Consider the following 13023-nt stretch of genomic DNA (forward strand, 5'->3'; position numbering starts at 1 on the left):
ATATTATTCGAAGTTGTTAATATGAATTTGAAAGTACAAAGTTGATTGAACCCTACTCAACCAGTACACACAAAAACCAGTACATACAAAATTGTGTGTCGTGAGTGGCACATTCTCCAAGACTTCCACATGCAACTCCTCTCCTGTGAGCCAGGAAATGTCAGTGTCCCAGCCAATTGGCTTCTTCTCTCTAAAGGGTAAATAAGCCTTTCGTTAGCACCAGTGCACAAGCCCTTGCAGGTCTCCTGCTGAAGATGTGAGATCAGGTAGAAAGTTGCACTGTGGGGGTTTGCTACCCAGTCTCTAACTGCAGGAAACTTTAAAGGCAAGACATTAAACTCAGCACATACCAAGGAAAGCACACCTTCCCTGGACAAACTACGTGAACAAAATGCACTTTTTCAATGGGCTCCAGTAGTGACTGATTCCTTGGTTCCAAGGTGACAGGTACCTTTCTGATCAAATGAAGTGCTTGTGAAAGCACCTGTTCTGTAAGAGTTCCAAAGAGATGGCTAATTTTGTGCAGTAAGATAACCTACAAACTTTTTAGGGCTGGAAACTCAATTTTTTTTCCCCACAGGAACCCTATATTCAGTTAAGAATGCACTATAACCAAGTCAAATAAAACCCCAAAAGTTAACAAAACCTATTTAATACTTGTTTGATTAGCATGAGCTTGATTAATGAGTGTTTTGCCAGCAGCCTATACAGCATATTACTCTGTACTATTCCTGTTCTTGAAGTGATTAATTCTTTCTCTAGGAGTTTACCATTCTTTTTAGACATGTCTTCAAGGCGCAAATTGTTTTAGTGCAAAGTATCACATCATTCTGAACTTTGGAAACAACTTCCACAATGTTGGATAGAATTGGCCATACTGGGTAACTCCAAGAAAAGATTCTAAGAGCAAAAACGATCACACACAAACCATACCCATCTTGTATTCTGTAAACAGCACAGCATTCTGGAATAAGACCTCTCATCATCAGAGCCTTCTTTAGGCTGTCTCGGACTGTCACTCCACATCTTGCTGGAACCTAGAGGTCAAACATAAAAGAAATTAATTAAAACAAGTTCCAATTTATCCCCCCCAAACCAATGCAAACATTTTGACCCTCAAGTGCTAAAACCCACTTTTCATGATGCTTTACAGAATGCTAGATAAGAGTTTTTCAAAAATTTTTTTGTACTGTGGAAAATCTTATTGGTGAATAGTATATAAGCAATCTAGCTCAGCTAGAAGAGAGAACAAGCTCTCATTTCTATTAACGTTTGGAATGAAATCTTGTCCCAACTCCAAAAGTGACTTTCCAACTCTTCTCAACTTGAAGAAAGCGGAGACACAGCACACAGATAACTAATAACTATGTACATGTATAAAAAGTTCAGGCCAAGCTGTAAAACTAAGTGGGGCAATGTGCCAAGTGGAAATAAAATGAAAGAACTAACTTGGACTGCACTCAAAAAAACATTATGATAAAATGTAAACATTTTATTTTCTATTTCTAAAATAGAAGATAAGCATGCAAACAAGTAAAATAAAACAATCATCTGAGTCAGGCAGACCATCACCTCTCACTTTAACCTATATTTGCAACTCTACAGACACTTCCTATTTGAAAAACATAGTCCTCTCTTCCATTTCCCTATTTGAAAAGTTTAAGTATCTAACAGGAGGGGAAGAATGGAGAAGCACGCTAAAACTAGCCAAACAAAAACCTGCAAGCTATGCAAAGTAGAGATATTTTCCTTGCCTATACTCTGTTCTAGCTGTATGCATACCTTAAAGGACTAAGTATATCATCACTAGGTATACCTGTGATTTAACAGTGTATAGTGTCAAGCCATAAAAACAGAACAATACATAATCTGGTGATTAAGTGTAGTTAAGGTGTTGAGTATTACCCACTTACTATTTCTAAAACTCAATAGTGAAAATATGTAACACTTCAGGTGGTATACATACCGGGACACCTCCTATAATCACGGACAGCACCTCAAATGTGAATCAAAAGAAAAACCCACAGACTTAACTAACCAAAAAAGTCTGTCTGAACACCTGAGACTCAATTCTAGCTTGCTAGTGGCCTAAGCCAGAGCCCTCGGTCACCAAAAGCAGTCTCTTAATCAGCTTCAGCTGGCTTTGGATCAGAGCCTAGTTTTTGCTCCTTGCACTTAGATTTTCATGGGTATTTAGGGGCCCTATGCCCTACTTAAGGATGACAGTGAAAAGTAGCAGTCTATTTCAAGTGGTTTTGTGAACACCACTTGAGGTTACACTATATATTGCGTTTCTAGAACTCAAACGTGCTCTCTTAGAAGAGACAAATTAAAGGAGTATTTTGCTTCACAATCTTCCATTAACATGGAAGTGCTTCTTATAGGGTATTTGTGCATTTCACCTGGTCAATACACAAACATTTGAAAAAGAATTTCTACTAATTCCTTGGAAAAAATATCCTATAGCATACTGCTTTACAATCTTGATATTCTGCCTTAAGTGACTTTGTTTTACGCATTCCGTTACTTCTTAATGCATCTTTTCATTAATCTAAGTAACTTCTTCCCATCCTAGCAGTTAACATGCTGGCTTTCAATCACTTGTAGGTCATTCCTCCAGCATAAAACAACCCTAATTGCTACTAATGCCTGTCACTGCTATTAAGAGGGAGCCTGGGAGCACCTATTATCATCAATATAGTCAACAACTTTCCACTGTAAAACTCAGCCCTCTGTTGCTTAAGTCGCTACCAAACTCATTGTTCACACTGAAACCAACTGTTCAAAGCGTCGTTCTGTGACCGGTACCCCCTGCTCCTGATCCCGGCAATGTGGTTAGCATAACTAGCACCATTTTAGGAGGCAAGCAGCCATTCTCTGTGACCGAGCAGGTCACATATTCGCTCTCTTTCTCCTCATTATCAGGCCCTGAAGGTCCTGTGAACCAAGCAGACAAACCAAACGGATTTCTTCTTCCCCTCCGTACCGCCCTCAAGGTTCCTGGGTGCCAGGCCGATTACTCCCTCCCTTGCTGGCCTTGAAGGTCCCAGACGCCCGGGGCTACCAGGCGGTGGTGATGGCCCTGCCACAGAACAGGGAAGCGTAACAGCACCCAGAGCACCGTCTATAAAACCGAGCAGTTCCCGGTCCTAAGGGGGAACTTGGAACGGAGCTGCTGCTGGACAGCGAGACCCGGGGCCCGCTGCCGTGGCCAGGGATGCCTCTGCCGTCCTCTGCTTCCTCCGAGGATTGAGGGAGTGACTCGTATTCTTTCATATGAATTTCAAGTCTAGATTACGATTGTTATATCGATACATCAAAGCACGTATTAAAGATTTGACCTGATCTACAGAGGGTCCAGGTGATTAGAAATTGTAAGTTAAGTTGTATTACAAGTTCTGTACTGCGCTACTTATAAATTGTAGAATATTGATCCTGCTTGTAGAAATCCTGTGCCATTCTAATCATAAGTTCTATGCTACACTAATCATAACATCCTGTTAAGAAAATAAAGCTTTAATTGTAACTATGATTTAGTACCATCATCGTTCTGCCAAGGATCCCTAAAAGAACCTGTCTATCCTCTCAGTGCTGGGTCACAAGTCCTCCCTGCCTCCAACATATATGTATTTACAAATACAGAGTAAATATTTTTAAGAATTTGACTAAAATCTCTGAGGATTTCAGACCTGTGCTCCAACCTCCCACACACATCAGGTCCAATCACAAGCCATTTCAATGGAGGCAAGCAAGCGTTCTTTGGCTCAAGGCTATTCTTCCTCTATGTCCAGCTCCCACTGGATTGAGGTAAAGCCCCCCCAGACACTTCAGGTCTACCTTTCCAGCAACCTCAGTTACTTCACCACTGATATCCACAAAGGAAGAAGAAATTCAAATACTGAGAGGGTGACAGACCGTGGCGGGAAAAGGGGAACAAAGAGAGCCAGGAAAGTGGTTGGGCATGATGGAGAAATGGGAAGAGAGGGGCAGGACAAACTTAAGAACTGCCCAGGGAAAGCACGTGTATACTGGCAGAGGGCATGCCGTCAGCAGGTTGGTGGAAAACAACCAAGCAGGACAGAGGAAAGACGGACTGAAGAGCTAAATGAGGCAGAGGGCAGGAAACAACGATACAATGAACTACCACGTAGGGAAGAACTGGTTGAAACAGCTGGGAAGGCAATGGAAGCACATCCCTATCAGGAAGTTTTCGTGCTGTGATTAGGAGAAAAGACAGCTTGTTTTGGACAAGGAGCACGAGGGGGAAGGGAGTGCCTAACAGAAGCATTAGAACTGAGCACAGAGAGGGGAGAGGTTCTAGCATAGGCAGAAAACTTCAAGGCAGTAAGTATTAAAAGAAACCAGGGTAGTAGAGCCTAGACCTGGGTGAAGGAACGGAACAGGACAAGGAGGGAAAGCCAAGCAGTGAAAAGGTGACCAACATTAAAGAAGAGATGAAGAGAAAAAGGGAAGGAGCCTTGTGCTCACTGGAAGACATTTTCTTCTTCCAGCACTGATCTCCCATAAAGGGCAATAACAATCTCTAGCACCTCATGAAGCAAAGATCTGCATCAGGAACCTAAAAGCTTCAACTCAGTTAATTACACCGGTGTAAATAATGCCACTTCAGGTAATTTTTAATTTTTTTTTTCTTGTTAATTTTGCTGAAAACAAGATTTATGAAGTTACAGGCTTCCTTTTAAGAGATCAATAAAGTCAGAAAGGCAAGCTCTCAAAACTTGGGAAGTATCAGAATGAAGGTTGCCCACAGCAACTCAAGTGCAATAGGACTATGAAAAATGTGCATTAAGCATCTTGCTCACTTATGATTCGCTATTCCTCAGTATTACTTCCCCAAGTCCCCTTCATCAAAATCCTAGCCATATTTATGCAACTTGCAATTAGAAACATGGATAGAACATTTGTTCTCTTCACTGCCATTTGCAACAAGATCCAGATAAAAAGCAGTTAGGGAACTGTTTTGATTACTTTCAAAAATCACCAGGATCCTGAATCAGCATCACATTTAGAACATTCTCTCACAAAACTCCTGAGCAGAGAAACAGAAGGCTAAATTAAAAGAACTAAATACTAGAATAAATCCCTGTAGTATTGATTAATCATTTTCCCAGACTAGTACAGTATGCTCTATCACCATCTGTGCATGTGGCCCTTCAGCCCCCTCCTTCAGTCCCTACCAGCGCCTGCTGTAAAGCAGAAATCTCACCCTGCAAAGCATTCCCTCCAAAGCCTCTCTTCCCCCCACCATCCTCTTCTCACACCCAAATTGTGGCAAAATTAAAGAAAAATCCCGCTCCAAGAAAGTGATTTGGAGAGAGACTCCATCTTAAGAAAAAAAAACCAGAACAAATTATTTTTTTCCAGCTAACAGACAGGCTCCCCGAAGCAGAAGTTTCAGAACAGCTTTGTACTCACCCCCAGCCGGCGGGAGGGCATGCGGCCCCCGCAGCCTGGGAACGCAGGGAGCAGGAGCCCCGGCGTGGCGCAGCCCCCCGACCCACCGAGCACCCGGGCTGCCTGCCTGGAGCCGGCAGCTCCAGCACAGCAGGCAGGCAGGAACCCCAGTGGGTTTATCAATTCCATCAAGAGTTTTGACACGATTCCCACAGAGCATTTTAACTGAATCACATCAGCGTTTTTTGACAAAATCGGTTCCCCATGAGAAAATTTCTGATCTACTCCAAAACATGCACTCGTATGAGTAATCCAGTAAACTGAACAAAGTTTGCATTTTATTGAAACAAAGAATGCTTAACATTACTTCAAAGCCGTTTTGTCCACGTCCATCCATTATCTTTTGATCCCTTTGTTTTGTAACTAAGAGAGAATCTAACTATGTTTTGTAACAGTTACCACCTAGGAATTCATGCTACTGAATTAGGAGATCTGTTTCCAAATCCTAATTGCTAACGGTTTTCTTTTTAAAAGATTTGTAGATCAGAAAAGGTTTATGTTTTTATAACAATTTGAAAGTTGATTCAATTTTCAAAAGCAAAGAGCATGAAAGAGTATGGGCTATATAATACTAAGGGATAGTACAGAAGCTGCCAATACAGACTGCAAGATGTGTCCAGTGTGTAGCTTAATAACATACCAGAGAAAGTAATATACTTGTGCATCTTCAATCGGGCAAGTAGTGATTCAGGAAGACACCAAAACACATGTTCAACTTTGCAAATGGAAGTTCCAAAGAAATGAATGAAAATTATTCCAGATTCCAAAAATTCTCATCTTACTACCTAGACATTAAACAGAACTATAGCACTTAATTTCCTCATTTCTTTTACTCATGTAAACTATTTCTATGGACAGTAAGTATTCATAACAACATTGCTGATATATATTTAGTACTGCAGCCACGAGCATTTAAGCAATGCACAATAAATCATTTATTTCTGTAAATCAGGTCATTCCTGATTCAGTAAGAAATTCAGGGCTACATCCCTAAATAACTCTTACATCACTTTTCTAACATCAGAGTAGAAACTGGCATAGTCTTGGTAAGTTAAAAATGCTTCCTTACACCAGTTCAGTTTCCAGTATTTTACAGCAATGAAGAGACTGAAGAGACTGAGAAGCCCTTCAAAAAATCAATGTAAAGGTATTCTCTGAAAATGGAGAGGCTGGACAACTCTAAATATCTAGTCTTATAGTTCTCAAAACTAGTCAGCTGGTTCTGTTTTTTCCTCAGCCTAGCACTGTATTTCAGCTCACTTTAGCCAAGTGTTATGTATGTATGTAAGTTATGTGTAACATACCTTAGAGCTTCAGAAAAATTCTAAACAGTGAAAGAGTACTGGGTACAACAGTGAGAATATTCCAAGTAGTAAGGATTTTGAAATATCACTTCAAAGTACTGAATTACTTACCTCAACACATACAGCTTGAAAGATCACACTTTTTCCCCCCCTGGTACCTATATGACTAAAAATGCCAGCAACATGCTCACAGAATTCAATGTGTTGGGAGGAAAATAAGCTAAGCTATCTTTCTGCCAGATTACCAGTTTTGCCTTCCAACATGTTAGGCTTTATGGTAAAAAATCAAAACATGAGATCCACATTTAGTTTCTCATTTTAGGTATGAAGGACAAATGTTTACCCAAATCAGTCAGCCACTTGTTACAGCACTTACAGATAAAATTAAACCCCTCCATGACAAAAGGGACATACGATGATACTGAATATCACATCCTCTATAAAATGAAAAACATGCCTTTCAGACACTGTTGTTCTAGATTTCAGGGCATGAAACTCTGACCGATTTCCAGAAGAAAGCAGCATTTAATAATATACATTCTTAATGGACCACATTAGTAAGACAAATGGGAGACAACTCCATTGCATTAAATCTTGTTTCCAAGGGAAGCTGAACAGAATTTACCCATTTTACAAAGCTGTTACCATTCCATCAAATGCATCCCATTTAACTTGCAAAGACATCAGTTACCAGCACCCACTCGCACCTCCAATGCAATTAAGGGGTACTCATTTGTAGAACACAATGGACTGACTTATGTCAATACAGAAATATTAGCTTACGAGTATACCATCCCTAAACCACACTGGATCAAACCTGCTGTGCCTAGTCAACAGCAGCTTCCACCATACCATTTTTCAAGCTTTTGAGGGACAGCTCCCAAACTGTGTTCAGAAGAGCACAGATCATTTGTAAGGTGATAGTAGACAGCAGGATCACCATCTTAAAATTTTAGTTAGGGTGAATACCAGTGCCAGAAGTTGCGAAGATTGATAGTGACCCACTAACAAAAAAAAGTTTGGAAAATACGGCTTTAGACTTCAGACGTGAGAGAAATGCTCATCTAGAAAAATATCTGTAGCCACTATATAGGAATCAAAACCCAGGACCTTGAGGTTTCTGTTCAAGTGACAAAAAAGTCAGCTGGCTGCTCTCCAAACCAAAACCCAAATGCATTAGAAATTTAAGTTACAAAACAGTTTAAATACCTCTTTGTAATAGGTCAGACCCAGAGACCAGTTGCACAGTATCCTGTCTCAGATGATCACAGTCCAAATGCTTTAAAGGCAGAGGGGCAAGAAACTGTACCACAGAAGGGCTAGAATTCACATTGCTCTCTGAACTGTTGCAACTGATCCTAAAAACAAACGGGCACTTTCATCTCCAGGTAGTATACACATTCTCTACAAACCTTAAAGCTTTGGTTGGTTATTTTACTTAAACAACACAAGAAGCCATGAATATAAGTATGACTTACTAGACAGGGAATTAAAACGTTTCTTCCAATTATTTTCAAATTTGTGACTCGAATTCCATTTCATTGAGTGGCTGCCTAGCACATCATGAGGTAAAGGAAACACTCCAAACAATATTTTTCTCTGTCATTCATTACTTTCTACAGACTTTCCATCTCTTAAGAAATCACTAAGCTCTCCTTACTTGAATATTCTTAAAAAGCAGTGATCCATTTGCACAAGGCATTCCAGATGACAAGCCATCGATTTTATAATGGCAAGTTTTCAATAGTTTGACTTCGCAATCTAAGACTGCGTGTCAATAAAACTGAAGCAGATAAAATTATTCTCTTCTCAACATATACTACTTTGAATTTATCCAGCATTGAGTTTAGCCTGTGTGGTGCGTTAATCCCGGCAGGTAGCTAAGCACCACCCAGCTGCTTGCTCACTCCCCCCTCAGTGGGATGGGGGAAGAGAATTAGAAGGACAAAAGCAAGAAAACTCCTGGGTCAAGATAAAAACAATTTAAGAAGTGAAGGAAAAAAAGAAGGGAAAAAATTTTCCTAGTGATGCAGAAAAATCACTCAGCACCAGCAGACTGATGCCCAGCCAGTCCCTGAGCAATAGCAACTTTGGAAAAACTCCCCTTGATTTTATTGCAGAGGATGATGTTATATGGCACGGAATATCCCTTTGGTCAGTTGGGATCAGCTGTCCCCGCTGTGCCCCCTCCTCAGCCCACTCGCTGGGAGAAGCAGTGGGAACAGGGAAGGCTTGACCCTGTGCAAGCACTGCTCAGTAACAGCAAACACACGCTGTTTTGGTCATCAGTCTAAAACATAGCAGCATACGAGCTGCTGGGAAGAAAATTAACTCCACTCAAGCAAGACCGCGGTACAGTCTGCTGTAGCACTGCTGTTCACCTTGCTTCACTAAACACCTCCCAAAGACACATTCTTCAGGCCTTCCCAGACATGAAGGACTTACTCATGGCAGCTGTAAAGTTTATTTCACTGTACAGCTCCTGCAATGTAATAAAATTTTGTTTGCTTATTGACAGACTAACAGAGGTCTTCCACGGTTAAACTTCTTGCCAATGAAAACTGGTAATTTAGTCTCCAACTTGATTTTCCCTTTCAGCAATAGGACAGGTAGGCCAACAGTTCTCCCTGATGTTCTAAGAATTAAAAAACAAACAAACAAACAAACAAAAAAACCAGAAATGTATCAGGTAAAGCTTACTTGAAAGTAAGCTACTGCTTACTTCATTCTACCAGTCTGTTCATATGATGCGTAAAATTCCAAAACATTCAGATACATTCAGCAAGCATCCATTGGCACAGGCTACAAATAAACTCCATTTCTGCTGCATGTTTGATATGACATGAGAAAACCAGGTGTGTAATTAGAAGCAAGAAACTAGTTTATTCAGCCACCTGAATATCCCTTCTCTGAATTTTCCTTATAGTTGACAAGTGAAACTGGTAGGACAGCTTGAATGCCTGTAGAAATCCAGTGCTTACTGGTAAGCTTCAGGCACAAACTCCCAGCATAAACTCCAGAAAGTAAGATGCAAATCTTAAGGCAAAAAAAAATGTATCAAGTAATGGATTTAAAAACAGAACATTTGAAGGAGCCCAGTTGTGCATGCATGATGAATTAATTTATGCTAAGAATTTAGGCAGGGTAAAAATATCTGATTCTTCCAGCCTTCATGACTGCAGAGAAGACCACATGATTGCTTGTCTAATTAAGACAGATGTACTAATTAATCAAGGTGTGACAAGAGTGAGAAACCTGAAGTAAGAGTTGTCCCCATGCACAGCATTCACAATCCTGTTCAGTTTCTGTACGTCTTAAAAATACAAATTCTCCCTTTGAAAAGTCCAGTCTCACATTTGCATTTTGAGAACTTTCATGAACTTTCTAATACACATATCTATGACACTTACATGAAGCATATCAACACATAATAAAGTGGAAAATAACTTTAATGGCCCAAATTTATGTTGAGTTTTTACACAAATCGCCTCTAATTACTCTTAAACTTAGAAAAAGCAAAACAAAGAACCACCAAAACCACACACAATCTTCTATAGTTGAACACAGAAGAAAAGGAAACTTTTTTTTACCAAAGTATTACTTTTGGTTTAGAAGCTGCCATAGGAAGCTTTTAGACCTCATGGTGGGTGAAAACACACAATGATTTGATCCTATCCAGAATCTGCAGACAGCTGAAGTACTTGGAGGCTGCTAAGCTTTCCCAAAGCAGGAACAGCATCTGCTCCTCTTTTTTTTTTTTTTTTTTTTCCCCTTTTCTCCTAGTTGCACTGTCACTACTCAGACCACTATGGATGGAAATGAAATTCAAAACTACCCAATCCACTCCTTGTTCATGCTCACAGAAAGAAAGCACATGCTGGAGCTGTGAGAAAGGACCCCTATAAACTCACTGAGCAGAGCAGCAGAGACTCCTTACCACCCTTACAGCCGACGGTCAGAGGACATGAAGCAAACATCTCCTCTGGAAGCTAGCAGTGTGTGGCAGGCAGCAACAGGTTACATACAGATTAAGAGCAAGAACCATCACCACCTGATGCCTTTCAACTGCCCATCATTTCTTACACCTAAACACCAGTTTTTTCTAACTTTCCATGTTCAAGCATACCAGCATTCAGGGCTGCTCATTTGCTTTCAGACTGTTTCTTTCCACACTGTCAGTACTTGGCTGGAAGAGATTTCTTGGGTAATCAAAATCATTCAGGGCTGCAAATATAAGCAAGTTATATGATCTTGTTCATAAAGTACTTGAGTTAGAAGCCCCTCCACTCCATTCTCTTCTTTCCTACCAGACTTCACTACAACATCAGAAACCTCCTAATATTGTTCCTAAATTATGACTAGTTTTAGCCATTTGTTGTTGTACCAGGCCTTGTATTAAATGGCTTTTGTCAGAAGCCTTTATTTCCTCCAATATAAAGTATAGAGAGCTAGCATGTAGCAGATTTAAAGACCAACATGGAATATGATTACTCACACCACAAATAATCATGCCCATGGAATTCCTTACCACAAGACACAAACTTCTAGTATCCATAGTGTGGGTTTAATGGAGACTGGATGGAGGGTTACCACATAGAAAACACTTAAACTCATAAAATTCCTGGGTGACAAATAGCACAAATTTGGAAGACAACTCCGGGAAAATATCACACATGCCTGCCTCATTCTTGTACTCTTTCACGGCGACAGAGATACACTCCAGATACATCCACAAAATATTTATTCCACCCAAGGTCTCAGAACACTTTCCTGCAAGGGACCAGCCACAACTGATGTGCCACAGGAAACCTGTCTAAAAAGTCTTACTGATGTTTTAAGGTTTACAGTAACCAAGCAACCTAATAGGTGAAATTCATAAATAATTTTAACTGTGTTGTCAACTTTTATAGAGGAAGGCAAAAATTGGAACAGTCCTTGCAACTGAGAATGGGGATTTTTTTCCTTATCCCAAGCCTACCAGTTTCAAATTGGTAGTCCCAAAGACATGCAAAAGATACTTTACCCAGGTGCTCAAAAAACAATACCCCCCCAAACTCTCAAAGAAAAATAAATAAATAAAATAATAATAATAATAATTAAAAAAACCCCAAAACCGCACAACTAGAAGCAATCCCCCAAAATGCTTAAATCTTGTCCTATATGCAAATACCATATTCCTGTAATCTTTACACTCGTAGAAAGCTGTTTATGCTCATTGCCTGGAACTCCTCCTCTTCAGTTCATTTTAAACTTTTTCACTGTCTTCTGCCTCTTACATTAAACTGAAGTTACCCTATTGAGATCTTTAATGACTTCTTCCCATACCTCTGGATCAGTTGTTAATCCTCATTCTCCTTGGATTACTACCTCTCCCCAACAACCAGCTGTGTGTCTCCTTCCATTCATTTGTATGAGTGTCTTCTGTTTCTTTTCTCTCTCTGCTTGCACCTTCAATCATATAATCATGTAATTTGGAAAAAAAAAATCCTAATCCACACCACAGTTATCTAAGGATCCCACAAGGTTGTATTCTCTTCTGGCTCCATGCATTCTCTCAGAAATCTCATCAGTAAATGTAACCTCTGCTTTTATGCTGACACACTACCATCCACTTCCCATTCAAGACCATCTCCCTTTCACCAAAACCAAGTTTCAGCATCTAACAATCTCTCAGACTTCTAGCAGCCAGCTCAAGGTCAGAGCTCTTACATCCCTCTCCCATCCAAAAGCTCTCCTTTAATTAGCAGTTTTGTTACTATCCACCCTGCAGCCATTTAGATCCTTAACCCAAACAAGCTTTAAACTTAATTTTTCCCTACATTCTCCCCACCCACAGTTTGGGTAAGCCTCATCAATTTGTTCTGCAAAATAACTGACAATCTCTGGCAGACTTTTACCGTCTTGCACTTTTATTATTTCAACATCCTTCTCCGGCCTAGAACAAAACAAAACAAAAAAACCCACACAGACTTATCCTGGTCACATCTATGTAGGATGCTTCTCCAAAAGACATTTAACTTGCCAGTTGAACGATGCCACTGAGGAAAGACAAAGTATACATATTTCAGACATTTATCTCTCTGCATTATGGGGAAAAACTCGAGTTTGCTTTCAAAAAAAGTTACATTCTAAGCCTGCTGTGTGGCCGGCTGAATCAAGATGCCGACTTCAACTGCTAACTGATCAGCAGCAGTAGGCTTCGCCACTCACTTGCTACGCTTTCAAGGAAGCACCTTCACGCCGT

General features: G+C 40.2%; 1 protein-coding gene across 2 annotated transcripts in view; it reads right to left on the bottom strand.

Annotated features, from left to right (window-relative positions):
* Positions 1-13023, bottom strand: part of BRAF (B-Raf proto-oncogene, serine/threonine kinase) — an 89977-nt gene that overhangs the window by 43403 nt on the left and 33551 nt on the right. For both annotated transcript variants that reach the window (XM_030041415.1, XM_030041416.2), the window contains exons 4-5: positions 934-1037; positions 88-190 (exon numbers count right to left, since the gene is read on the bottom strand). In XM_030041415.1, coding sequence (XP_029897275.1) covers positions 88-190; positions 934-1037 — 207 coding nt within the window. The remainder of the gene's footprint in view (positions 1-87; positions 191-933; positions 1038-13023) is intronic.

Source organism: Aquila chrysaetos, chromosome 17, assembly GCF_900496995.4.
Source record: "Aquila chrysaetos chrysaetos chromosome 17, bAquChr1.4, whole genome shotgun sequence".
NCBI lineage: Eukaryota > Metazoa > Chordata > Aves > Accipitriformes > Accipitridae > Aquila > Aquila chrysaetos.